At 38.0% G+C, this 27,283-nt stretch overlaps 3 protein-coding genes across 8 annotated transcripts in view; 2 read left to right on the top strand and 1 right to left on the bottom strand.

The window, feature by feature from the left end:
• Positions 1 to 5,529: 5,529 nt before the first annotated feature.
• On the bottom strand, positions 5,530 to 9,743 carry LOC143892312 (putative terpene synthase 2). The gene is made up of 7 exons (XM_077396835.1): positions 9,727 to 9,743; positions 8,914 to 9,203; positions 8,452 to 8,827; positions 6,942 to 7,163; positions 6,684 to 6,822; positions 6,297 to 6,545; positions 5,530 to 5,733 (listed from the first exon to the last, which is right to left on the bottom strand). Exons 1-7 carry the CDS (start codon positions 9,741 to 9,743, stop codon positions 5,530 to 5,532), a joined length of 1,497 nt encoding a protein of 498 aa, XP_077252950.1.
• Positions 9,744 to 10,079: 336 nt separating this feature from the next.
• LOC143875458 (Ribosomal L5P family protein) lies at positions 10,080 to 13,413 on the top strand. Of its 2 annotated transcripts, none has more exons than XM_077377020.1 (3): positions 10,080 to 10,358; positions 11,420 to 11,620; positions 12,954 to 13,413. In XM_077377020.1, the coding sequence occupies exons 1-3, from the start codon at positions 10,095 to 10,097 to the stop codon at positions 13,287 to 13,289; spliced, it is 801 nt and encodes a 266-aa protein (XP_077233135.1). In that variant the 5' UTR covers positions 10,080 to 10,094; the 3' UTR covers positions 13,290 to 13,413. The 2 variants fall into 2 exon arrangements, with proteins under 2 accessions (XP_077233135.1, XP_077233123.1); XM_077377008.1 differs by having other exon boundaries at positions 10,080 to 10,439.
• A 2,250-nt stretch (positions 13,414 to 15,663) lies between these two features.
• LOC143875438 (ARM repeat superfamily protein) overlaps positions 15,664 to 27,283 on the top strand; it is a 45,801-nt gene continuing 34,181 nt past the window's right edge. The window contains exons 1-2 of one of the 5 annotated variants that reach the window (XM_077376982.1): positions 15,664 to 15,916; positions 19,484 to 19,673. In XM_077376982.1, coding sequence (XP_077233097.1) covers positions 15,726 to 15,916; positions 19,484 to 19,673 — 381 coding nt within the window. In that variant the 5' untranslated portion in view covers positions 15,664 to 15,725. Of the gene's footprint in view, positions 15,917 to 19,483; positions 19,674 to 27,283 lie in introns of those variants that run through there. The other 4 variants (XM_077376981.1, XM_077376977.1, XM_077376991.1 and 1 more) reach the window with 4 other exon arrangements.

Here is a 27,283-nt window from a genome sequence, read left to right as displayed (position 1 = left end):
GTCCTACCTTAGGTCTCCTAGGGTCTTGTATCCTCACATAAGCAATACAACCCCAAGTCTTAAGAGTGTCATATCTACAAGGATGTTTATGCCATAACTCATAAGGAGTAGTGGTCAACTTAGAGTGGTGTACTCTATTCAGGATGTGATTTGCAGTTAAAACTGCTTCTCCCCAATAGCTAGTAGGCATGCCAGCTGTCAATAACATAGAGTTTAACATTTCAGTTAACGTCCGGTTCTTACGTTCAGCTATGCCATTAGATTGAGGTAAGTAAGGAGCAGTAGTTTCAAGTATTATGCCCTGAGAGGCACAGAATTCCTTGAACTCTGTCAAAGTGTATTCTCCTCCTCTATCACTCCTAAATCGCTTAATTTTCAAGTTCAATTGATTTTCAACACGATTCTTGAAAATTTTAAATTTATCAAAAGCTTCATCTTTCGATTTTAGGAGATAAATATGACAATATCTAGAAAAATCGTCTATAAATGTGATTAAATACTTCCGACCACCTCGAGTAGTGAAACTTTTAAAGTCACAGAGGTCAGAATGTATTAACTCAAGAAGTTGTGTGCTCCTAGAAACCGAACGAAAAGGTTTTCTAGTGATCTTGGTTTGTGCACACACTTCACACCTGTCAAATCTAATCGATGTATCTAAAGGTATATTATAAGTTTTAGCAAGTGTGACCATTTTCCTATAGTTCACATGTCCCAATCTAGTGTGTAACAACTTAGGATCAATCAAAGTGGAACTAACCTGACTAACGGTTTCATTTGCTAAACTCAGTCTATACATACCATCGATTAAGAAAGCACAGCCAAAATAATAAGAGTTAACAGTTAAAGTTACTCTACCACCCAAAAAAGATGAACACATGCCAGCATTGTCTAAAAGACTAATAGAAATTAAATTCTTTTGAATAGCAGGAACTACTTTAACATTTTTTAAAGTGAGTATTTTACCTGAAGAAAGGACCAGGTTCGCAGTTCCAGTGTGAGTCACCTGTGCCTCAGCTCCACTAGCCACTGTAACGGTCTCTTTCACGCCAACGGCATCCGTAAGAAGTTTCTTTGAGTTGCAAACATGGCAGGTGGCTCCTGTATCTAACCACCAGTCTGAAGAAGTACTGGCCTTACCATTGCCTAACATGGCAATAAAACTCTTAGGCGCAGCACTGCCCACCATCATATGAGCTTCGTTTTGTGGTGTGTCAGATTTAGCCTTCTTAGGTTGTTTACATTCTGCAGCAAAGTGACCCCATTTCCCACAGTTGTGGCACTTGCCCTTCTTTTTCTGAAAGATAGTCTTTTTGGCCTCCAACTTGGGATGTTCACTTTTAGGTGACTTGGATTTCCGAGGAAATTTCTTGGGATATGTTACCGCGTTAGCAACAGACTGTTGCTGTCTAACCATCTCCAAGTTATTCCTAGCTCGATTCTCATCTTCGATTCGAATGAATCGTTTGAGATCATCCAGTCCCACTTGCACCTTTTTCCGATACATCTCGGTTTTGAAAGAATGCCATGCAGATGGTAATTTATATATAATTGCACCCACAAGAAACGAATCACAGACAGCTATTTTTTCATTATTCAACTTAGATCTCAAATTCTCTAGATCAGTAACTTGAGGAGTGATTTCCTTGTCTTCTTGAAACTTGAAATCCATGAATTTGTCCACAAGATGGGTCTTGGACAATTCTTCTTCCTTCTTAAAGTGAGCATCTAAGTTGTCCCATATTGCTTTAGCAGTGTTAAATTTACTATAGGTTTCTGCAAGACGATCTGAAAGACAATTCAACAGGTAGTCTTTGCAGAAATCCTCATCTCTAAGCCATTGAGATTCATCAACTTCTTCATCCGTCTCAGCAAAGGTACTCAAAACAGTGTAAAAACAATTCATATATTTGAGACTGAATTGAGTCTTTCGCTTCCATGAGTTAAACTCAGATCCACCAAGGAAGTGAAGTTTGACCATCTCAAAAGGCATAGAAATTTTTTTCATTGGATCTTTAAGATTGTAAGGGTTATTAGGGTTTAAGCAGGATGCTTAAAGCATTACACCCAAGGTATCTAGTTTGGAATACCAAGTTTGTTGCCTCCAGCCCCTATATATAGAGATACATTAGGGTTAGAAGAGGTTAATGGGCCCACTACACCTGGTCCATTACCTATTGGGCTTATATTAGAACATACATGGGTTATATGATATACCCAACAAAAACAACATGCATCAACAACAGAAAAAATAATAATAGGGATGATATATATAGAATGTCCTAATCTCTGACCATAATTTACCTTACATCAGAAGATCAAACTGAAACTGCTATGGAGATTTTGGATGTGACAGAAATACTTTAAGTTGCACTGCTGTCTGAATGTCAGCACCAAAAAAAATACTGGAACATAGAATATCTGTCTGAACTGGTCTCAAGACCAGCTCTCCACTCTCTTGGAGATTTATGGTTCAAGTAAAAGATACTTCATACACCAGTTTGGGATGCTATTAGTATTCTATTGAAATTACTTTACCGAGTTCTGTTTCAGCTCATGCTCACGACTTGCAGAAAACAAGGGAAGGATGATATAAGTTGAATGGTTCTAGAGTAGTTGTCACTTCTGATATCTTCCTCACAATTTCTCTCTCTTTTCAAGGTTCTGACGGTGTATATATTGTCTTCTTGATAACAAAAAGAGATTCACAAATATATTCTGCAATAGATAAAAAATATTAACACCATATGAGCTTCTTGATAATTTCTTAGGTGAATGAGGGCTGATCAAAATCAAAATTGAAAGACACTGGGCAAGTGGCCTCCTCATTGATATCTTGAAGAGATAATAAATATGGGTTGGCACAGTGCCCCATCGACTGGAAACAAAGAAAAGTACACTGAACAAAATGGCTTCAAAGAAAAGAAGCGAGAACAAACACTCCAAATGGAACTTTACGTCGGAGACTTAATATACCTGTAATGCGGCTGTTGGGATCGAACACACGCATTTTCTTTAGCAAATCAGCAGACTAAGAATTCTTATTGGGGATTTTTGGGAAAATTGTTGCTTTGGGAACTTCAGAAACTGTCTAACATACCTCCGGGCATTGTCGCTTCGAAGAAAGCCAAGGCTGGCATCATCACGTGAGCCTAGTAGCTTTTAAGGTGGGGAAAGAAAAGAGTTGGTAAAATTCATCTTTTCATATTCCATGTCAACTACTCAGCCATCAGCTACAATAAAACACGATTTTTTCATCACTTTTCAGTGTTTCCCATTAGAAACAAGAGCTTTACTTTTTTGAAATGAAAAACAGGAGCTTTACTATTCGCTGGCATGTGGAAACATGATACGCATAGAGAAAGAATGAAGAAAATGACTTAGCAAAAGTGAAACATTTTTGGTTGTTCGGTTGTTCCAAAGATTCAAGAACTTTTTTTCTTTTCACCTATGCATTCATCTCTTACTGAGCAATAAAGTGTATAGCTGTACAAGGCTATCAAAGCTATTTGTAAAGGGTAAGATTTGGGTCGTAGAATAAGCTTCTGAATCTAAGTTGCAATTCCCTCTTGAGTGTTTTGTTTCTGAATTTTTGGTTAGATTGAGTGTGCTGTGAGTTTTCAATAGGAACCCAACTGGTTTCTAGGAATTTTTTGCTACAGCTTATCCTTTGCAAGCTTTATCACTCAAAACCCAATGAAGACTATTTTTATTCTGCTATCATTCAATTGTTGAACCAGCCACAATTTAAAGCCATGACTCAACCGTCTATTTGAAACTTCAATTTGGATTCAAAATCCAACTTTTTAGTGCCAGAAGTACCATCTTGTGCTTTGGGATTGTTTCAGTAAATTCTAGATATATGCAATTCGGTAATTATTTTTAATCTCTAAGCTTGACTCTAAAGTGGATCCTGCCAATTGGGGGTTAAAAATTGCTAACATGATCATGTTCTCTCCACCATGTGGTATTAGTGTAGTGGACCTTGCCACAGGAATGATATAGGGTTAGTGTAGTGGGTCTTGTTACCAGAATAAATGTGGCCTTAGTCATAAAGTGATTGTCGCTCTTATTTGTAAAGCCTTGGTTCCCCCTTCTCGCTTGTTTCGAGTTTGGGCTGGTTTGTGTTCTTATTGTTCTATCTTTTTCTTTATCTAATAAATCTGTAGGGTTCCCGCTAAACCCCAGCTTACCCATAAAAAAAAAAAAAGTATTTTCAATTTGTTATTGAATTGTTTTATCCAAAATGGAGTTTATAAAACTTTGGAAACATGGATTTTAGAAATCTTATCGTTTTATAAAATTACCTATATTTTTCTATTTACATTTATATTGGAATTTTTTTTTTTAAATATTTGTTTTCATAAAGTGATTATCAGATGTGAGATGTGTAACTTGGAAAATTTTAACTCCTAGCGCCACATGTTCGGCTCCCATTGGAGGTCGGATTTTACCCCTATCAGAATCTATTGATTCTATACAAATCTATTATTTTCTAAATGGTAATGGTTTTGTTGGTAATCTCAACCGAATTATATTATGACAATGTTATCACTACATATACAGTGGCTTATCCAATTTTTCATGCATGATAAACACATTTGACTATTGAGATGATTTTCACTTTTTTTTTGTAACAATGGGTTCTTTACGCCTCAAACACTTATGAAAAGTATTCCTTTTTCACTAAGGGCACGGTTTTTTTTTCATGATAAACTAGTGTTTACAAGTAGTGAGAGAGAGGTAGGGCGGGTGAAGTGGCCAACAATTAGGAAACTAGTGTCTCCAAGTGGTGAGAAGTGGCTAAAAATCAGGGAAAAAAAACTGTACTCAAAATAGGATCGACTTTTTCCTTATTTTTAGCCACTTCTAACCGTTATCTCAATCGTGCCCCCATCAAATCTCTCTCCTTTTCACCCCCGCCCTCACTCTCTCACCACTTGGAGACACTAATTTATCATGAAAAAAAGTTTCTAGCTGCCACACATGGCCTGAAGGGATTTTGACTTCTCATTTTCCTTAGCCATTTTCTAAATTATTGCTTCTACGAATGCAATGGTCTGAGAGAGAGAGAGAGAGAGAGAGAGAGAGAGAGAGAGAGAGAGAGAGAGAGAGAGAGTACATATGTAAGAGTATTTGAACTATTGTGAGGTATAAGAATTGAGCTTTGATATTTAAAATTTGTATTGTTGTAGAGGTAATCTACAATTCCATATTCAAGTATGTTATCACAATATTGATTTGTTCTCTACATATTATGCTCTGTTATAGACATGTTTCTCATGTCGTACTCAAAAAAAGTATTCAATTTGGTACAAAACAATAACACACATTTAGACAACTTAGTAAACGCACTATTGTAAACCTTATTACTTACTACATCCAGTAATAATAATATGAAAAATCTCTTACACATTCAGAAAACATAATTAACCACATCTACTATTAAAGGGAAATGGGATCAACAAACAACAAGGTGATACGCTCTTTGGTCGTGCCATTGGAAAAGGTATATCCATCATCATATTTGTATTATACTTCCATCACACGTTTGAGATTGACGACTCGCATAAGGAGAGTAAGGGAGACAGGGAGTTCAAGGCATGCTTGATTTATGTCTTTCCATGCAATCATAATCATTTCTTCAAACTTATCACACACCTCCTGCTCCGATGCCCCATGCTCCTTCACATAACATTGGATAGTTGATGCAACATGACCTCGTTCTTGTTCAAACTTCAAATAGATACAAAAAAATAATGTTATTGATATTAGATATTTAATCTTTTTTATCTCATTTAACCTAATTAGTTGATGCTTGTGTTATGTTATGGATTTCTTTTATTTTTAGGGGGTATGAAAGTTGTATTTAAATCCATAAATTAATGGTTGATACAATAAAAAAACTTCTAAGAAATAGAGTAAACCCTTTGGGTATGTATGAGCAGTTTTTCAGTTGTACAGTTGGTAACATGCATCTTAAGAAATAATAGGAGGTACATAGTTGGCGTAAGTGGGTTATTTTGTGAAGACTAGAAAATAAGAAAAATTTATGTAGAATGTCTTCTCTTATTTTTGAGCGTTCTATCATTTTTATGAATCCAAAAGTAAGTGGAAGGATTTTCTGAAGAATAAAAATAAGTGGACCCAAAAATAGGATGCTTTCCCTTCAATAAGGGGGTGCCCGAAGGCCATGATTGTTTCAAGGTTGCATCATATTTTTACATCCACAGTGCATATTTTATTTTCTCAATGGTATCCTTTTAGTTTCAATATTTTCACATAAACCAATATCCTACCTTGTTTCCCACGATGTCATTTCGGAGTCGGCAAACTAGTGATGCATCCATAATAACCTTAGGTCCTCTGCTTGCCCAATCAAATGCCTCCATTGTTGCAATGTCACCCATCCCAACAAAACGAAGTATAGTGATCATAGGATAACCACTGCTGACCAATGACAAGCTTAAATGTTCATTCAATAGTGGTATATATCCCTTGTTATACCATTCGGCTTCAGTAAAATATGCACTTATTAAACCTTTAATCTGCGATAAAATGAAGTCATTAAACCATAATATTAGAGAATAACTATTAGCATAAAGAAATAGAGACAAGCTTTTCTTCCCAAACATTTTCAATATTCATAAGATTTCCCAAACTCTATATAGATTCAGAGGTTTTACCCCTTCTTTTAAGCATGGTATACGATAGGAGTTTCCTTCGGCAGCAAGTTCCTCTTCTATTTCGTTGACAACATCAATGAGTGCAAGATAACACACTTCCATGTATTTGGGAATCTGATCTTTGGTCTTAACATCCCACCTGAAATTAATTAGCCATTAGCATTTGTAGTTCTTGGTGAATTGATGATTTCAACCTGGACTTAAGAAGAGATCTCTAATAAAAGCTTTAGAAATTAAAAATATATGTAAACAAAGTACCTATCATTTGCATTAGTGAATAATCGACATTCATCCAATGTGCCATATGCATCATAAAAGTCATCAATCACTGATATCATGGATATAATTTTTGCATTCCACATTCTTGATCGAGAGTATCGTAGTTCATAATACACTGACTTCACCCAAGAAAAGTATAATTCCACTAATCGATCCTTAGCAAAAGGCATGTTTCCTATAAAATCCATGTCCTTCCACCACCTGTAGGAGATATTAATATAGTCCATGTTAATTAGAGAGCTCAAGTGATCCACAAATACAATGCAAGTCTCTTTATTTTTAATTGCGCAATTAAAATGATTCAATGGTATAACTTGTGTTCTAACCCTAGTATTTTCCCACTATATCTTGAATAGATGATATAATGATGATGATACCTCACTACTGATCCAAGATAGAAATCTTGATTTTGCCTTGATGGCAAACCTCATTTTTATTTTTAATCCACTGTGAATCAATATATGACATATACTCTTGATTTGTATTTGTTGGATTATGTCTTGCTTCCTACTCCACATGGGTTTCTCCATGTACAAGTTACCTAGTGTAACTAGGATTGTTGTGAAGCTTTGTACCTATGACTCAGGAGAAAGAAAGAAGGATTTCCTAGTATGACTAGAAGACAGAAGGAAAGAGAATTAGATGTCTCATGGATCAGTAGAACATTAGTGTGGTGTATTTTTATTTTTTCTTCTGTAACCGAAAGGGAGCACAATTCTATAATCTTGTTGAGAAAAAGAGGGATTTTTCTTGTGATCAGAAATTGGGATATTTCACTTATAAGGAGAAATTTACGATCTTGAATGAGGGAGAAACTTAAGGGTGACCGTTTGTGGGTTTCACGTTAACACTGTTGTAATCCTGCAATTTTGCTTTCTCGTAGTGGAAGATTAATTGGGATCTCGGAGGTAGACCTTTGTGCCGAACCATGTAAATCGCCTGTTCTTTTATATGTTTCCATTGTGTGATTGTTTTATCTTGCCTTTGGTAACAATTATTGTTCTAATTTTTGTCCATCGATTTCCTACGGTATTTAAGCATTTACATTAGCGATTGTTAGGGAAATGACTTCAGCACAACTATGTTTTGATACATGCGCTGATGTATCTTGTCTTTTAGCATTTAATTGTCACATAAGTGCTTTTTGGGGACCGTAAAAACCCTTTTACACCTCTTTAAATATAAAAGACAAGAAACATGAGCGTCATGTATCAAAACATGTTTGTGTTGAAATCATTTCCCTACATAAAATATGTAATATAAGATATTTAATGGAAATTAATAGCTATATGTACCTTTCATATACATAAACAAATAACACTAATGTTCTGCAATTATATCCAGAATAGATTATATGTTGATGATGCTGAAAATCTCATTTATTTCTTATAGAGTACCACAAGCCTTGATTGCTTCTCTATTATATCTCAACAGTCAAAATTTTAATAATTCTATAGGATAAAATAGTTACACAATTAAACAAACTTACTTTGTAAGATCCTTTATCTCTTTTTGGTGCAACGATTGTAAGAGATTGAAATCCAACTTTGCAAGCTCTAGCAGCAGATCATTTTGTCCCTTCTCCTGTTGGTATATTGAGATGTAATACCTATGCTCTAGCCTTGGTATACTCTTCCACAAGGGCATCTTTAAGGCGTGTTCTACCTGTAATGCAAGACGTATAGAATCGAGGTTGGTTATAGCAGACTTAAGTTGTTCCCGAGTGAATGTAATGGCTTCATCTAGTATATGTTCTCCTTGTGTGCCGAGATATGCGGCTTCATACAAGCTTAATAAGCCCCTCATGTCGCTAATTAAGGCTACATTGAGGTTTCCCTGCTCATCTCTGAACTTGTTGAATACATCTGTTTCAACAAGTACAATGTCATGTTATAAAGAATGGGAATGAGAAAACTAGTGAGCGTAGGACAACACATGGAAAAGGATTTACCTGGTGATGCATTAAATCCATGTTGTGTTAGTAGTCGAAATCGGAGAGCAACAACATATAGATCATCGTCAGCAGCATAAGTGTGGGATTCAAATATTTGATGTAGTGCATCATTAATCTCCTTTTCAAAGTGATATGACAATCCAAGACATTGAAGTAAGTTGATCAAATCAATTTCTTGTTGTGACCCCTTGGCACTGCTTAGCATTCTCTTCACTTCTTCCTTCAACTCTTCAACCCGCTTAGTCCATGCATCAACTTCTGCATCTCGCAATTCAGAAGCACAGATACTTCAGTTAAGATAATTATCAAAGGCTGTAATTCAACTTAAATCATCTCTCTCTCTCACTCACAGTTAACTATTATAAACATAAACCCACAATTTTTTACTACGCTAAATTTCCTACAACGATCCTTTTTTCCTAATTGTAAAACTTAAACAGATACAATATGGCTCCATTTCTTTCAGACATAAAATTTGTTTTATGTTTTTAAAATGAACATAAAAGAAATTTTACGTCTATGTCGAAAGAAACGGAGCCTATATGAAAAACGAGGTTAGTACACAAAATACAAAACCATTGAACAAAGCATTTCCTCTCATTAATAAACAAAAATAGGACTCCTAAGTCCAAATTTAGCAACATTCATGTGACTTCTAGGAGACAAAAAGATAGTCTAACTTGGGTGGGCCCTACTAATTTGATTTATCAATCTAACACAAACAACTAATTATTTTCTCAAGGGAAATGTTATCAGCATTCAGCACTACCATATTTTGATCATAGCACTCCTCACTTTATTAAAATGTACAGTATGGCCTGTACCATGGGATGATCCAAACTGTCCATTAGATGGGCCACAGCCTAAATATGTTGTGCCCCAAAAATCATTTCCATAGGTTGATCCTAACCCTCTATAGATTAGAGGGTTAGGATCATCCTCTAGAGATGTTTTTTTGGGCATGACCCAATAAATGAATGGTTTGGATCATCCAATAGTTTAGGCTCCAAAATAAAAACCACAGCCTTTTACCCAATGTGGGCCCTAAGAGCTTCCACCAAACACTCCTTATCCGTTGGAAAACGGAGCAAGGCCACTCTAATGAATCACACTTTCCACATAATGACAAAAACAACCCTATCTTGAATCCCTTCACCCAACGCTTGATCGTGTAATACATGGAGGGTATTTTAGTCAAGATAAAAAAAGATGGCCCTATAGGGTTTATCAGAGAGGTGGAAGAAGCAGAAACCCTATCTCTAATGGCGTCTTTGGCGATGTTTATACCACCATCTTCACCTTCGTTGCCGATTAATCGCCGAATTTCAGTCCCGATTAGGACACCTCGCCACGTGGAAGGAGGAAACCCTAGAAATAAATGGGGTTTGAGGGTTAGAGCATCGACAGGGATCGTTCTCGTGGAGAAATCGGAAGCGGAGAAGGTTAGTCGCCTTAAAACATCTTACCTTGAGAAGGTCGTTCCTCTGCTTAAAGAAGAATTCAGCTATGAGAACGTGCACGAGGTAATCTTTTTTTGTATATAAGCAATTTAGGGTTTAGGGTTTTTTTAATCCCTTTCTTTCCTTCTGGTTTTAAGGTTTGTGTTTTGGTCTTTTTTTCTTTTCTGATGAACTTGGATTTGAGACATTAGGGTTATCATTTTGAATTTTAGGGTTTTTTGGTGTTCTAGTGGAATTTGTTTTGAAGATGTTGTACGGAAACGTTCGCTATTGCTAGTTAGTACCATTATGATGATATTTAGTCGAAATTTCTGAAATTTCGGCAAAATTTTTGGTAAAATATTAATTTTTATTTCTTTACAGAATTTCAGCCGAAATTTTGGCCCAAAAAAAACGACACTGCGAGCACATTTTCCGAATTTCGGCCGAAATTTTGGGATTTCAACTAAAATTTTGGTTTCGGTGAGGACCAAAATTACCCCTAAACCGAAATTTAAAACCTTGCATATAATTATAGTGTTTTTAAGGTAGTTATAATGTAGTTATTATATAGTTGTGGGTTTTTTTGGGGGGATTGTGGATATTAGTCGTTGCTTATGTGTGATGTAAATGTGTTAATAGGGTAGTGATGTGTCAATCTTTTGTGTTTGAATTTAAGGAGTTTAACTTAATGAAAATGAAGAGAATTTGCCACCAAAACATGAACTTATGTTTCAGGAGAGTTAGGGTTCCTCTTGAATCGAACCGTTTAGGAGGTCCGGTTGCCTCGAATCAACCTTTTCCCCATCTTTTTTTATTTTTTCTATGTTTGTTTGTGTTACACTTTAGGCATGTAACATATGATTTGAACTTTGAAATGATCACTCCAGTTTGATTATCCTATCTTTGCGATCGGTGGATTCGGTGCATTTACTGCTCAGAATGTTGATTTGGACTATTATTTGTGTTTGTGATTATATGTTTGAAGAACACTGCCGTCCTTTGTTCATTGTGTCGATGGATTTTTCTGAGTTCCGGGAGTTTTGAATGTTTACTGGGAACAGGTTCCCCAGGTCAAGAAGATTGTGGTGAATTGCGGGATTGGAGAAGCAGCCCAAAATTCGAAGGGTTTGGATGCAGCAATGAAAGAGATGGCTCTTGTTACAGGGCAGAGGCCCGTGAAGACGCGGGCAAGAGTGTCGATTGCTACCTTTAAGCTGAGGGAGGGGCAGCCCATTGGCATTGCTTGCACTCTTAGAGGAAATGTGAGTTTCTCTCTTTATTCGTCCTTAGTATTCTTTCCACATTATCTTCAAAATCATTTCTGTGATTGTTACTCTAATTTTTTTCCACTTCGAATTCAGATTGGAGATTCTCATTGTTGGATTTCTGCTTTCTAGTATAGTTTCTAAATGATGTACACATCTCTGTTTTTCATATTTGTAAATGAATTTGGAATTCTTTTTTCATTCATCTTTTCACTCAACAATTTAATGGAGGAAAAGATTGTAGGCATTTTCGTGGTCGTGTTACTTTTGCAGTGGGAATTTATATATCCCTATTTTTCTATTAATTCATGGATTTTGAATTAATTAGTCTTACGGATATAGTTCATGGATAGTGATCTGAGCCTTCAAATCCGAAAAGCATTCAGGACCATGCTTATATCCTGTTGCAAAAATTGAAATGCTTTCCTATTGTGTATTCTTGAAAATGGCTTTAATGATTAGCATTAGGAAGTGATGGTAGCAAAGATGAGACGGCACAATTTGATCATATAATCTCTTGACATGACTTTTGCAATTTATTTCACCCATCCCATGGAAACTCTTTATGGGTTGCATATTCTGAAAAAATATTCATTGGAGATTGACCAATAATTGGTTTGGCATTGATAATTGGTTGTCATAATCTTGAACGAGCAGGGCCTAAAATATGAAGATATGCTTATACCTTGTTTGTTTGGATTTTGGTAATCGATCTCGAGTCCCAAGCTGATTATTGGACTCAGAAATGAATTTAATTTTGAGTCCAATAATCAGTTTTGGTCTCAAAATCGATTCTCAGAATCCAAAACGAACAGCGCCTTAGACGTTAAATATGAAGGTGTGCATGAATGTTGGTATCTTACTGAATGAATACGTGATTACCAAGTTAAAGAAGAGTGTCGTCTGTTTAATGTTGCATTGCTAGTTTGAAATGATGGATATGGATATAGCAATGCCATGGCTTTATTGTTTAGTCTTAACAATCAGACCCGGTACCATGCTGAATTTTTCTGAATGCTTAGATTTTTTTAATGATTTTCAAACCTTTCTACATTCTTTACATTTTTCTCCTCTTTTTAACTAAGATGGGTAGTTATTCTCTCTTCCCCGCTGTAATCTGATTTGGGTTTTTCATTTCTAGTCTTAGTCTCTTCAGCTGATTTAGAAAACAAAGATCTTCAATTTCTGATGAAGTATTAGTTTCTGGTTGTTATCCTTTCTTTCCCACTATAAATTTAAGTTTGGCTTTCCATTTCTTGTTTTAATTTCTTTATCCGAATTAGAGCGCAAAGACCTATAGCATCTGACATAGTTCCTGATTCAATTTCAGGTGATGTATTCATTTCTAGATCGACTTATAAACTTAGGACTTCCAAGGACTCGAGATTTTCAAGGTGTAAATCCTAGCAGCTTTGATGGGCATGGGAACTTCAGCATTGGAATGCGTGAACAGAGTGTATTCCCTGAGATCAAGTATGATGCACTTGGTAAGCCCAGGGGAATGGATGTTTGTATAGCAACCACAGCTAAAACAGATAAGGAAGCCCAACGATTGCTCGCTCTCATGGGAATGCCATTTAGAGAGGGAAGCGGGGGCTCGGCTATTGTGCGAAAGAAGAAAAAAAAGGCTCATCATTTCGACTCGAAATCTCGAGGAAGAAGGTAAGGATCCATGAGGAAGTTGAGAATTTGTTTTTGTTTTTTTTCAGATAATTCACTTCTTTTTTGTGTCAAAACTCGATCCATGAGAAAGTTCAGATAATGCAATTGAGAGATGTCTTCTTGCTGTATCTGCTCTTGCTTATTGTGTACATCTGGTGTAGTCAAATGATGTCTGTATTGTCATCTTCACTTTTGAAAATGGGATTATTGCATTTGTATTGGATGAATGATAGAGTAAAGGGCACCCTTGCAAAACTAGTTACAAGTAGACCTGGCAAGCGGGTGGGCTGGGCCGGGTCAACCCGGGGGTGATGTGGGGTCCCACGGGTCGGGTCAGGAAATGACCCACATTTTTGCGGGTCAGAATTTACGTGACCCTCGCCCAGTGCGGGTGGGTCATCTCAACCAACGGGTCACCACAAATTCAAAGCATTTTTTTAATTTATTATCACTTCGAGGAAAACAAATTTGTCTGAAAAGATGTTTCTTTTATCTGAAATACATTTGGCTGTAGTAGCATCCTATTCACTTGTAATATTGAAACAACGTCCTTATTTTCCCTGGAAATGGCATTTGAAGGACGAGTAAAACTTGTAATATTGAAACCTCATCCTTATTTTCCATGGGAATGAGTCATTCGAAGAACGACTAAATGACAGGAACTCACAAAGAACAACATGACACGGTAAAAGGCATAAAAGACTCTGGGTCTTTTTTAGTTTTTTTAAAGAAATAATAAAAACATAAAAAGGCACAAAACCCGTGGGTTGACCCGACCCAACCCATGTTTTTGCAGGTTCGGTGGCCTGCGGGTCGATTTTGGCAGGCCACTAAAACCTGGACCTGTGCCTGCAAATTTGCGGGTGGGTCGGGTCGACCCGCGGGCACGGTCGGTTTTGCCGGGTCTAGTTACAAGGGTGCCCCCATTTGTCCATCTCAAGAAAGTGGCACAGAAAAATATGGAAATGGCGTTGATAAATACAAAAGTAAATTAACCATAAATGCACTTTGTAGGCAACGACCGATAGTGGTGCCCTTGTAACTGGTTTTTTGCAAGGGCGCCCTTCAATCTATCATTCCTCTTTGTATTGATGGGAGTTAAAGTAGGGTTGCAACTCGAGCCGGGTTTTACCCGACCTGAAAATAGCCTGGGTTGGGTTCAGATTTCATGGGTTTCGGGTCGAGCCGGGTTGAGCATTCAAAAGCCCGCATGAATCTCGGGTCGAGCCGGGTTTGAAGGGGCCCGACCCGACCCGAGTTACATAAGTTATAGTATGTACATTTTTTTCTATTGTTAGTTAAAAGTTAAAAGTGAAAACCCATGCACCCACTGTTAATGTATGTGAGGTGTAATTTATGCTTCTATGAGTTGAGTTAATTCAAGTGTTTGATTCAGCATTGTTTGATTGTAATTACAACATTGTTTGATTCAAGTGTAATGTGAGTGTAATTTCTACTTCTATGAGTTGAGTTGCCTTGCCAAACAAGAACTTTCATTAAAAAATTGTGTCAACATGAAAAAACCCGACCCGACCCGAGATTTATCATGGGTAGGGCCGGGTTTGGAAATCGTGGGTTTTCGGGAAAAAAACCCGACCCGAGATATTTCTCGGGTAGGGTTGGGTTCTCCAAAACCGACCCGCCCGACCCGAGTTGCAGCCCTAAGTTAAAGTAGAATTATCAAGGGATTCGTGCAATGCACATGGATGAATGAGAGAGAGAGAGAGTGAAAACTTATACTTGAATGAGAGAGAGAGTGAAAACTTATACTTTAATCATCCTATGGTGTGGGCCATACCGTTCGGCGGGAAAACCTCCGGTCGGAAGGGCACCCTTGCAATGCACGGAGAGAGTGAAAACTTATTAAAATATACGGTATGGCCCGCACCATAGAATGATCCAAGCGGTCCATTAGATGGGTTACAGCCAAATAGGTTGTGCCCCAAAAATCATTTCCATAGGTTGATCCTAACCCTCCGAGGATTGATCCTAACCCTCTATAGATCGGAGGGTTAGGATCAACCTATAAAAATGATTTTTGGGGCACAACCTATTTAGGCTGTGGCCCATCTAATGGACCGTTTGGATCATTCTATGGTGTGGGCCATACCGTACCTTTTAATAATGTGAGGAGTGCTGTCATCAAAATAGCGTAGTGGCGGTATCATTTCCCTTTAAATATACCGTAAAGGCAAAGAAAAACGTTACAGGGGTGAATTTAATAATTTATCCTGAAGCAGTTAACCAAAAGGGGGGGATTTTATCCGTTTGGGTGTGGGGCGTGGGATATTGAAGTTCGCACCATAAACACGGGCAGTCCCACAACTTCTGGGGTCATTTCCGTCCTTCCCACAAACAAAAATAGCCTTCGAGAACCCGTAGCTCATACATTATATACTCGCAGCTTTGTGGTATTCTGCGGGAAAATTCACAACGGGAAATGGAAGAAGAAATTGAAGGTTTAAGCCTCGAGGGTGACGAAACCCTACGCACTGTATTCAATCATCTCAAACCCTACTGCTTAGATCTTCTCGCCCTTGTTCAAAACCCTAAGAAAAATACCCTTTCACTCTTAGAATTTGCAGATTATCTCCGTTCCGCTCCTGCCTCTGGCTTACAAGCATGCCTCGAGTACATTCATCTCATCCCTTCTCGTATTTTTTTTTCTCTGAAAACTTTCCCTTTCTTCAAATTAGATTTTTTTTTTACAGTATTCTACATACTGTTCGTTTGGTATGTTCTTATCTGAATTTTACTAAATTTAAAGGGTTTTTGTTGTGTTTTTTGATGCGCTAGTAATGATTTTTTTTTTTTTTTTTACAGTTCTTCGAATTTTCAGTTGTTAGATTGGCAACAAGGAATTTGATGAGATTACTGATTTGTTAAATTAGAAAGCTGTATAGAGGAACACATGGGAGCATTGAAATAACCTATCTTTCAAATTTTTCCTAAAGTAAGTGGTTAACATGGTCTATATGTTTATCTGTATTGTCTTGGAATGCTAGTTGGAGGCCATTTGAGTGGCACTTACATTGTGGGTACAGAGAAATTTTAGGGTTATAAGATGTATCCCAGTTTCAAGGACAATCTACAATAATGAACTTACTCTTGCGCATCTAGAAGACGAGAGAGGTATACCGAAACGTAGTGACTGGTGGTGGGGTGACAAGAGTTGAAAGTCATTTGAGGAAAAAATGAGCTGGCTGACAACATGGACATCATAAGTGTTTCCTTTTGAGGGGTTACACGAGGGGCCATCTTGGAAGGAATTTGGATGCCAATTTTATTTCCCTCATCACAAAAGATGGGGTTGAAGGGTTAAGTCCTAGAGACCAATTTTCAATTGGTTTTGTTGAGCAACTTGAATACGTTTAGATTCAGAAGGATTTCATTTTCGAATGACAAAGAAGACAGTATGAAGTGTAGAGAGTATGATTAGGAGGACATTTTTGAGGAGAAAAAGGAGGGATGTGATTGAGATTCACAAACCAAGTGTTACTTGGGAAATAGTTTTTGAGGTTGGAGCATAGTTTTAAATTTCCATCAAAACTGACACAAAACGTCTGAAATGTTTTCATTTCCATCCCCACAGATACAGATACCGAAACTGAAATGCATAGCAAAATCAAAATCGTAAGCGTATAACCACTGTACAAGCATATGTTACATAATTCCATGTGATATGCGATATATATATATTGCGTATAAATATTTATATAAATTACATAAGGGCAATAATAAATTCACACCCCCTGGAGGATCATTCACACCCCTTTAAAGGAGGGTATGTAGCAGACTTTAGCGCTTTTTGACGTCAATTCGCGTTAAAGGGTTGCAAATTATCCTACAGGAGGTGCAAATTTATCATCACCCATTACATAATTACATTTATTTAGAGTTGCTATACGTAGGAGCCTATCTTTGGTGGCGTAGGATGATGAACCGTAGACTTTGACAAGATGCTGACAATGGGACATTTGATTCATCTCTCAATGGACTTGTGTTGTGATGTCTCATGCTGCAGAGGGGGTTAGTCGACCACCTTTTGATAGGATGCCTTCTTGCCTTTGAGGCATATGGGTTTTCATTTTCTCTCACATTTGGTATTTGATTCATGCCAAAAGCAGTGAAAATTGTGTTGGAGGCTTTGGCTCTCCCTCCATGAGTGGGGAGTGGAAGAGCTATGGAAGACAAGTTGCTAGCTAGGTTTTGGACCATTTTTTTGAATGGTAGCTAAGTTTTGGATAATTTGGAAAGAATATTATTTTTTTTAGAGGCAAACATTGAAGTTTTAGTGCACTAAGGGTCGATCCTTGTAAAACAATTCCCTAGAAAACAACTTTGATGGAAAATGAGTTTTTCGCCGTTGGTTTTCCATGTTATTAGAATTTTAGTGAAAAACATATATCCTTTAAAATGATTGGAAGTATAATTTTATCCAGAACCACAAGAATCTCATTTCCATATAGTTGGATTAATTCTCTATTTTGTGTCCACATACATGACCTCACTATTGGAAGCAATACAAAGCTGTCTCTGCCTCGCTGTTGGGACTCAATGCCCAATTTAGCATGGTTGTGCCACTTAGGCATGCCCGGTGTTCCAGTGTTCGTAGGCCCACTACCATAGCTTCAAATTCCACTCGTTCCTCATGGATGAGGGGTTATGTTTGACCGGTATGTCTTGCATCATGTGGCAAACCCCCTTGTACTACCAACTATAGTTTGGGAAATGGTATATTTGCCTCCTTTTCTTCCTGGGGCTACCCTTTTGTAGTATAAAATGAGTAGTTATAAATACACTAGAGAGGGGGGGGGGGGTGGCTCTGGGAAGAAAAGTGGGCGAATTTATCACTTCCTTATAGTTTTCTTATATGTCTGTGGGACCACCGTTAAAATCCACCAAACTCTACTATGGGTTGCTATTCGTGCCATGTGGACTGGCCTAGTATGCAACTAAATGCAATTTACTGCATGTCGATGGCCTCATTTTTGAACCAATTATAGTATGTGACATAGTGATGTGGTCACACGTTTGGAAACAAAGAATTTCATCTCAGGGTGGATCCACAAACGAAAAGACCATATTTTCCACTAAATTAGACTTTTGTTTCAGATATGTCCACTTACCTAACCTCGAATTACGAGATGTGAGAACTGAAAGAAAGGATTCGTTGGCCCCATTTCCCCCAATGATTCTCTCTAGACACGTGGGATGGGTTGAAAGGCCTGGGGTGGTGGGTGGGGGGGGGGGGGGGGGTGCTTGGGGTGGGGGCTGGGGTTAATCACCTACTCACTTTGTTAACAATTAACTTCTAGAGATTTTTCAATTTAACAACAAAATTCAAGATTCCAAGAATTAGAAGGGTATCAACCAAACAACATGAAGAGGTTTATAGGAAAACCTTTCCTTGGATTTTGGTGTTGTAGAAAGTTCATGTTTTTTAGGAAATCATTTTAAGGGATGCAAACAACACCTAAGAGGTACTATATAATTATCATAACTTTTTCATCCTGAGGCAAATCTTCTCAAGGGGCTATGAGGGATGAATTACGAAGGTCATTGGACTATTACAAGTCAAGTGACTCTTGAGAGAGTTTCAATTCAATGTTCCTTTTGGTTTTCTAAAGCTGCACTTTGATGGGTCTTAACATTCGGAACCCATGTCTAATAGGTACAAGCATGGTTAAATTTCCACCAAAACCGTAACGAAGTGACTGAAATATTTTTGCTTGCATCCCCCACCAAATACATGCCCAATCGAAGCACACACCGAAACCAAAACCGTAAGTGTATTAATGGTATACTGTACAATTATGTGTTGCATAATTATGTTTATAAGAATTGCAATTTGCAAGTGAAATGTGGTGTATATTATGGTTAAATAATTATATGAATTACATGTGAAATGTTTTATGTGCCAAATTATCAAACATGTGCGACATGGCACGGCACTAGGTGTTCGATATTGTGAAACTATTGTGGGTGATTTTTTGCTTATGTGATGGTTTTATAGTGTGTATTGGTGCTTATTCCAACACTTCCTGCTGTTTCGTCTTAGGGGATTTTAAGTAATAACATAATCTAATTTAGTGTTCTTTCCCATTTGTTAGATTCATTATGCGACATATGAATAGGAACACGGTATTTTAGGGAATTTTTTATTGATTCATGCCATTTGGATTGTTTATTTTTCAGCTTTACCTTGTTCCCCTTGCTGCTGCTTCTGGATGCAGCCGTACTTTGTAGATCCCAGCAGAAGGTTGGTACTCAAGGGAAATTTGGCACTGTTCATACACCATATACAATCAGCGATAGTGTAGCGGAAGGCGTGTTGCTGTGTCTAGAGGAACTTTTGAAGAAATGCCCTTTAAGGTCTGTGAATCAGGTATGAATTTTGTCAATGGGTAGTGATTCTGCTGTATAAATATTTTTTGAGTAATATCCTCGATATCATTTTCTCTCGTCATTTTAGAGACATCATATATTTAGTGGATACCAGTGGGACAAGTAAGTTTTTTTTCTTGACATGGCTTCAAATGCTGTTTTCTTATGCTTCTTTCTAAGCATTTGTGGCCCGATAAATAATTGAAGCTTCATGATGCCCTGAAAGTGGAAGATAAACCACAGACTCTTTGTTAAGGTTATAAACATTAAAAAAAAAAAGAAAAAAAAACCCATAACAACTCAGTTCAATGAATCCTAGTGGTGTTGACCTCAGACTCATACCTTGATATTTCAGTATTACGCTGGAACTTCACTACAGATTAAATGAGACAATGTAGTTTTGAATCACCATTGCAAAAGCTCTAATCTGAACAATTTGCAACAGCTTAACATATTTCTAATATACAATTTGTTCGCTCTATCTAGCTATTCTGATACCAAATTACTTTTCTCCTCATTTACTGTTGACTATGTTACAATTATCTATGGAATTAATCTATCAAAAAAAATGTTACAATTATCTATTCTAAATTAAATTTATCTCAAAATTTTAACAGTTATGCAAAGAGATAATATCCCGATATTTGGCTGCCATTTCAAAAAGAAAGAAAGAAAGATAATACCCCGATCTATTCAATTTATCATGACAAATATATCGTTATTTATTGTTGTGAATCAAGATATTATCAGTATAGCAGCATAAAATTTTTCTTCTTGTTAATAGTTCTAGTTTTTTTTTTTTTTAAATCCCAATTTTAAGAAGAAATTCAAATTTCTGTTTTTGTGAAACACTTTTTTTATTTTTTGTAATTATTTTTAAATTTTATAATTTTGAACAATTTAGAACCTAAATAACTTATAAGTTAACACATGTAGTTTAAGTAACTTATATTTAGGTAAATTAAATATTTTAATATAACAAGGAAATCGATAAAACCAATACATATGTTAATTGAAGAAGACCCATTCTCTATGGATAGCATATGTTATGTGCTGAAATGTGCTCGTGGTGTTCCTCAATCTTCATTGAAGGAGACGCATTGCCTCATTGATGGAGGATCCATCCACGATCTAAAAATCCTCCTGTGGTGCTCGTTCTGTTTCCAACCATGTCGGGCCCACATGGACCACATTCCCATGAAGAAACCCAAGGAAAAGGCAGCCGCAAGAGGAGAGGGTATTTGTGTCATTTAATCTAGGCCAAAGTTTTCGAAAATGGGGAATTTTCCCCTCATTTCAAGTTGCGATAAGTAGGTAGGGCCTACCTTTGGTTGGTGCAAGGATAGTCCTTAATTTAGGCGATTTTTTTATTTATCAGATTTGATTTAGATTCTAAAGGATTTGGAAGTTGATAGGATAGAGTTTAGGAGTTTTCTAAGGGGATAGGAGTCTAAGTGATAAGTCTTTTAATTATTTTATTCCAAAAACTAGCGTAGCTTTTGTTTCCAATATTTCTTTTAGTCCACCATCTCCATAGATCCATTAGAAATGGACATTACTATGATCACTTGGAATATTGAAGAGCTCAATGAAGTATTTATAGACTTGGGATTAGCTCACACAAAATAAATTACGAAAAGGATTTTCCTGATAAAACTAAAGGAAAATTTGCCCGCTCATGGATCTTAAATAACAAGTCACTGATCGTGTTATGATACTCAAGGCTTATGGTCTCTAATTAGATTATAGTAATTACAAGATTTCCAGTAGAGATCCTTAATTTTCTAATCAAATAGCCTCCACATTAGATTCTTGCCTAACATCCTAACATGACAGAAAATGAATGCGGTGACCTTCAAGTCTCTCTAGAACTTTTTCAAAAAATGTCTGCAAGTTTTCAAGGGAATCCCGCCCTCTCCATAGTCCATACCTAGCCCTTCTGATCACATTTAGAGTCACATTCAATATACTATACATCACTCTTGAAATGCATAAGAAGTCTAACTCCTCGTCTAAGGACCAAGACTTATGCTTTGATGGTGTTGCATCTCTAATGATACCTCTTATATCTGCTTTCCCGTGATTCCCTCAACTTGAGCCTTCAAAATTCATCATTATACACCTCATTAGAGGTGGTTTCCACCTTGGAACAATCTTTCTTTTTGAAAAACTAACTCCTCGTCCAATGACCAAAACTTATGCTTTGATGGTGTTGCATCTCTAATGATATCTCTTATATCTGCTTTCGCGTGATTCCCTCAACTTGAGCCTTCAAAATTCATCATTATACACCTCATCAGACGTGGTTTCCACCTTGGAACAATCTTTCTTTTTGAAACAACACAATGCAGAAATTGGTTCCATTTTCTCCTCATCATTGACGCTTGCACGCCCTAAAAAAGGTTTGGCATCATGGCCCATTCTACCAATCTACAAATCACCTTCCTTTTTCTCAATTTTGTCTTAATCCACAATGCTCACACACACTTAAAAGGCTTTGACGTCATGGTCCATTCCACCGATCTAACAAAGCTCCAATTTTTAACACCAATGCCTTGATGTCTTTTAGGGTGACAAACCTTATTCCAATTAATTAAATGAGCCTCTCCCTAAAAGACGAAGAATCATTCCATTATTTTTTTGGGACCCTATCAATTTTATTAGCTACAGAAGCAGGGATTTGAAATATTGAAAAACAAAATGTTAGGATATTGGACAAAGATGCCTTTGAAGGGGCCATTCTTCTTGCTAAACCAAAGCAGTAGTTAATGCTAAATTCGAGTTATGGAGAACTACTTTGGAATCCAAAGGTTTTAGACTGAGCAGGACTAAGACAGAGTATATGGAGTGCAACTTTAGTAATGTAAGGAGGCGGGGCGAGGATGTAGTAAATATGACTGGGCAGGAGGTACCTAAGAGGGATATCTTTCACTATCTTAGTTCAATCCTACATAAGAAAGGAGAGATTGAAGAGAATGTTAACCACATAATAAGAGCAGGTTGGTTGAAGTGGAAGCATGCTTCAGGAGTTCTGTGCGACCGTAAAATACCTACCAAGTTGAATGGAAAGTTTTATAAGACAACTGTGAGGCCAGCCATGCTGTACGGCTTAGAATGTTGGGCCATCAAGAAGCAGCATGTGCATAAGATGAGTGTAGCGGAGATGCGAATGCTTAGATGGATGTGCAGCCACACAAGGTTAGATCGAATTAAAAATGAGGACATCCGTAAAAAGGTGGGGGTGGCACCAATTGAGGAGAAGATGAGAGAGCACCTCTTAAGATGGTTTGGGCATATCCAACGTAGGCCTTTGGATGCTCCAGTGAGAAGAAGTGACTCGTGCCAAGTTGATGGAGTAAAAGACGTAGGGGCTGGGCAGACCGAAAACAACTTGGGTAGAAACAGTGAGGAAAGACTTGAGGCTAGGAACATAACAGAGCACATGACCTTGGATAGGAGAGAATGGAAGAAAATGATCCATGCAGACGAAAGCAACTAGTGTCAGGATTAGACTTAGTCAATTTGAGCCGGGTAGATCCTTTCACCTTCGTCATGAAAATTTTCTAAAGGATTCATTAGCCGACCCCAACTAGTTTGGGACAAAGGCTTAGTTGAGTTGAGTTGAGTACCACGCTAAGTTTTCAGTTTGGATTCAATCCTCTCAATCACCTGGTCCCAATCATGAGCACTTTAGGCACCTTCCCTCAAAGCGAGCTCAAGATATCTGATGGGTAAATGTGATGCCTCAAAAGCAAAAATTTCAGCATTGGAGCTAACCAGAACATCAGCAATGCTAATTCTACAAATGGAGGATTTGCACTATTTGTTCTTCCACTTGTTGTCTCTCCAGTGAAAGCAACTAGAATAGTTATAAAGACAACATGATTTATTGAAGAAGAGAAGATAATAATGGTATCATCAACATATTGGAAGTTAGATATCGCAAGACCCTCCAGGAGCAGCCTCTTATCCTCTTAGAAGTCCACTCTCAATCCACCGAGGAAATGATGTAGCGTGTTGATTTTGCGGCAAGAGTAAGATAGGAAATGGGATATTGGATTACTTTGTCTCAATCCCCTTAACGAAGAAAAATGACTACATTAAAGGCCATCAAGAAGAATTAAAAAATGAATTTAGGAGATACATTTTTTTTAAATAGTAGATCAAGTCATTAAATAGAAAAGACAAAAGCCATTATTAAAAAAAAGAAAAGGCAAAAGCCACGACTGAGGTGGTCAATACAAGAAAGCAAACGTACAATAGGTAAAGTAGTCAAGCTAAAACAGTATCAATGAAGAAATATAGAATGCAACAAAAAATGAAACCACTCAAGGTGGAAGGAAATAGAAGATCGCCAGTGACTCCATCCCGACCCTCGTCCGAACCAGCCTATATGTATCATTGTCGTTCGATCTCTGAACATGGTGTCAATCATTTCGTCAAGAATCTCATCTATTGTGGGCACGAATCGCCAGGGGTGAGGGTGTCTCCCATCCAATCACCCGAATCCATTGGGAGAATCTCCCTCCACGATCAATCTACGAAGGTCTCTGCTCTCGATGATTCTTATGTTTTTTAAGACCGCCTTCACTTCAGCTTCATTGGAATCAATGATCCCATTGGGGCTCGAGAAAGCCCACCTAGTCTCACCCTTGTCATCTCTTAGGAGTCCTACTCTTGGAGGTCGTAGGTTAACCAAACTTGAGCCATCAAAGTTAAGCTTCACCGACTTGACCCCGTGGGTCCCAACTAGAGGCTGCACTCTCTTCATGTTCCCTAGTTACGCAGATCGCTCTCCATCTACGCCAGAGTTCGTAACTAGAGATGAACCAGAAACTTGGTAGAGTCTTCACCCAGTAGATAGTTAACACGATCACCTTTGTGTAGATAGAAAGCTCACTGAACTCTCAACCAACTCCTGAGTACCCTATCATTCCTGTTCTTCCAAATCACCCATACTGTAATCCAACAATATTACTCTTTGCAACACCCTCCCTTTCTGCTGCCAAGGTCATGAAACCGGCTCTCTAGTAGGTTGACAATTCAGGAGGAGAATTAGGGCTGCAAATGAGCCGAGCCGAGCTTTGGGGTGTTTGGGCTCGGCTTGTTTAGTTTTTATGAAGGCTCGTGTTCGGCTCGGCTCGTTTAGTTTTCGAAAAAACTTGGCTCGTGAAATATTCGAGAAAGCTCGTCTCGGGCTCGGCTCGGCTCGTTAAGTGGAACGAATCGAGCTTAAGCTCGGCTCGTCTCAAGAATGATAAAAACATACATCTGTGGGATTTGAACCCAAGCCCCCTCTAAATCCAGCTCCTTAACCACTCGGCCAAACTTTCATTTGTGATAAACAACCCACATTCTTTTATTTTATATATAAAAAGAAAAACATAATCCAAGCTTTAAAGCTCGGCTCGTTTATGAACCGAGCCTAAAAAGCTTGCGAGCTTTTTCGAGCCGAACTATACAAAGCTCAAGTTCGGCTCGTTTATTTGGCGAGCTTAATTTTTGGGCTCGGGTTCGACTCGTTTAGTAAACGAACGAGCCCCAGCCGAGCTTTTAACGAGCCGAACCCAAACATGTTCGCAAGTCGGCTCGGTTCATTTGCAGCCCTAAGGAGAATACCTAGAGGATCCCAAATCTCCCTATTATTCGACTCCACACTTCTCTAGGTGATGGAAACAAGGAAGCAGAATTCTTCCCTGGGAGTGGGGAACCTCGATTCCCCGGTTCTCGAATCCGAAACGGGAATCTTCTTGAATCCCAAAAAACTAGGAATCTCGGTTCGATTTCGCCGAAAACCCGATTCCCACTTTTGGGAATCACGGTTATGATTCTCAGGAAACACGGTTCCCAAAATTCCTATGGTTTATTATTATGTGAAACACGATTTTCCAGCGATTCCCCGGAGATTCCTTGGTGATTCCAAACTCCCCAACGATTCCCGGCGACTCCCCAATGATTCCCCTGCGACTCCCCGTCGAATCTCCTTTGATTCTCCGGTGACTCTCTAGGAGACACTACGATTCCCGCTTCCGACCATTCCAGGGGCCTTCGATTCCCGCTTTCGATTCCCGTTTCAATTCCCGCTTTCGATTCCCGCTTTCCATTATGGAGCCTTCGTACTTGAATATGAAATTTCGTCGAAATTTCCACTGAAATCCGAGATTTCCACCGGAATTGCCAAAATTTCCACCGAATTCTTGCAAAATACCGAATTTCCCCCCTGAAATTTTACATGATTTCGGCTGAATCTGAAAATTTTCAGTTTCGGTTGTGGCTGAAACCCGCACCAAAACCAACATTTAAAACATTGATGTTATCAGCACAACCACATTTTGATATTTACACTAACCGGGCTATCGTTTCTTCTTTAATTGGCTTGTGAGAGTTTTTTTGGGAAATGTAATAACCTTTTGACAGCTTCAAATACTAAAAGACCAGATGGTTTGTGAAAATATTAAAATATGGTTGTACTGATATCATTTCCCTTTTTAATAGTTAAAAATATGAAAAATAATCCAAAAAATTAGAAATTGCTAAAAATTATATGAACCTAAAACTCTCTTTATCGCATAAAGAATGTGGTAAAGACTAGTAGAGAACAAGGCTTAGATGGGTTTATATAGAGTTGTAGGTTCTAGTAGATGGAAAAAGATGCAAAAATAACCTTCCAACGGCTATAAACAGTCGAAATGGTAAAAAATGAGGGTAAAATGGACAAAAACTAAATCAGCTGTTTTAGTGGCATTTCTATAATTTTGTTTGAAAGGTCTGTTTCGGGCTAATCAGGACGAAACGTGGCGGAATTTTGGACGAAATGGGGGGGGGGGGGGGGGGGGGGGTTGTTCAATTCCAGAATCCTGAACGAAACAGAACAACCGAAACGAAATGGAATCCATAACTATGCTCTACACTCTAGCCAGATGCGAGCCAAATAGGCTCTAGGAACAATATTGTGGTAAAATGATTTGACGTTGAACTACCCGGACGAGCTCCAGATCGAAACCCTTTTTTCTTTGCCAGCCTTCTTAATATATTAAAACTCCAGAATATTCCAAAATTTAGCCACCCCTTAGTCTCTTTATCGAAGATGCTACGTTTGAAGTTAATTTTCCATGTTACCCTCCCCTCCACCCAGTCAAAGTAGTCTTGGATGAAAGCATCCTTATCTAAAGCCACAACAAACAAATCAGGGAGCATCTCTAATAATGATGCCTCATTAGACCATTTATCATGCCGGAATTTGACTCTGTCTCCCTTGTGTACTCTGAACGTGATCCCTTGGTTGAACTTGTATTCTTGGATTAGAATATCTCTCCACATGGTCATACCATTGAATCTGTACCTATTATTAGAAATCCAGTATCCAGGGGACGTACCATATTTACTATCGATGACTTTGGTCCAAAGCTGACTCCTCTCCTCCCCATACACACCTAACTATTTCTGAAGAAGGGCTTCATTACCTCCTCTTGACCTCAATACCGAGGCCACTAGCTTTGATGGGTTTGTATACCTCATCCCAACTAACCAGGTGAAACGGTTTGTATACCTCATCCCAACTAACCAGGTGAAACATCTTATCCTCATATCCTCCCCAAAGGAACCTTCTCC

Source organism: Tasmannia lanceolata, unplaced genomic scaffold, assembly GCF_043159265.1.
Source record: "Tasmannia lanceolata isolate RefF3 unplaced genomic scaffold, GAP_Taslan_0.1 ptg000002l, whole genome shotgun sequence".
NCBI lineage: Eukaryota > Viridiplantae > Streptophyta > Magnoliopsida > Canellales > Winteraceae > Tasmannia > Tasmannia lanceolata.
This window is presented reverse-complemented; position numbering and strand designations above follow the sequence as displayed.

Excerpts from the sequence above, each read along its gene's own strand:
- LOC143875458 (XM_077377008.1), top strand. The coding sequence starts at position 10,095 with ATGGAGGGTATTTTAGTCAAGATAAAAAAAGATGGCCCTATAGGGTTT. Across the intron at positions 10,440-11,419 it reads GCTATGAGAACGTGCACGAG|GTTCCCCAGGTCAAGAAGAT; the intron begins GTAATCTTTTTT and ends TACTGGGAACAG. Across the intron at positions 11,621-12,953 it reads CTTGCACTCTTAGAGGAAAT|GTGATGTATTCATTTCTAGA; the intron begins GTGAGTTTCTCT and ends ATTCAATTTCAG.
- LOC143892312 (XM_077396835.1), bottom strand. Across the intron at positions 6,823-6,941 it reads TTCACTAATGCAAATGATAG|GTGGGATGTTAAGACCAAAG; the intron begins GTACTTTGTTTA and ends AATTAATTTCAG. Across the intron at positions 5,734-6,296 it reads ATGACATCGTGGGAAACAAG|TTTGAACAAGAACGAGGTCA; the intron begins GTAGGATATTGG and ends ATCTATTTGAAG.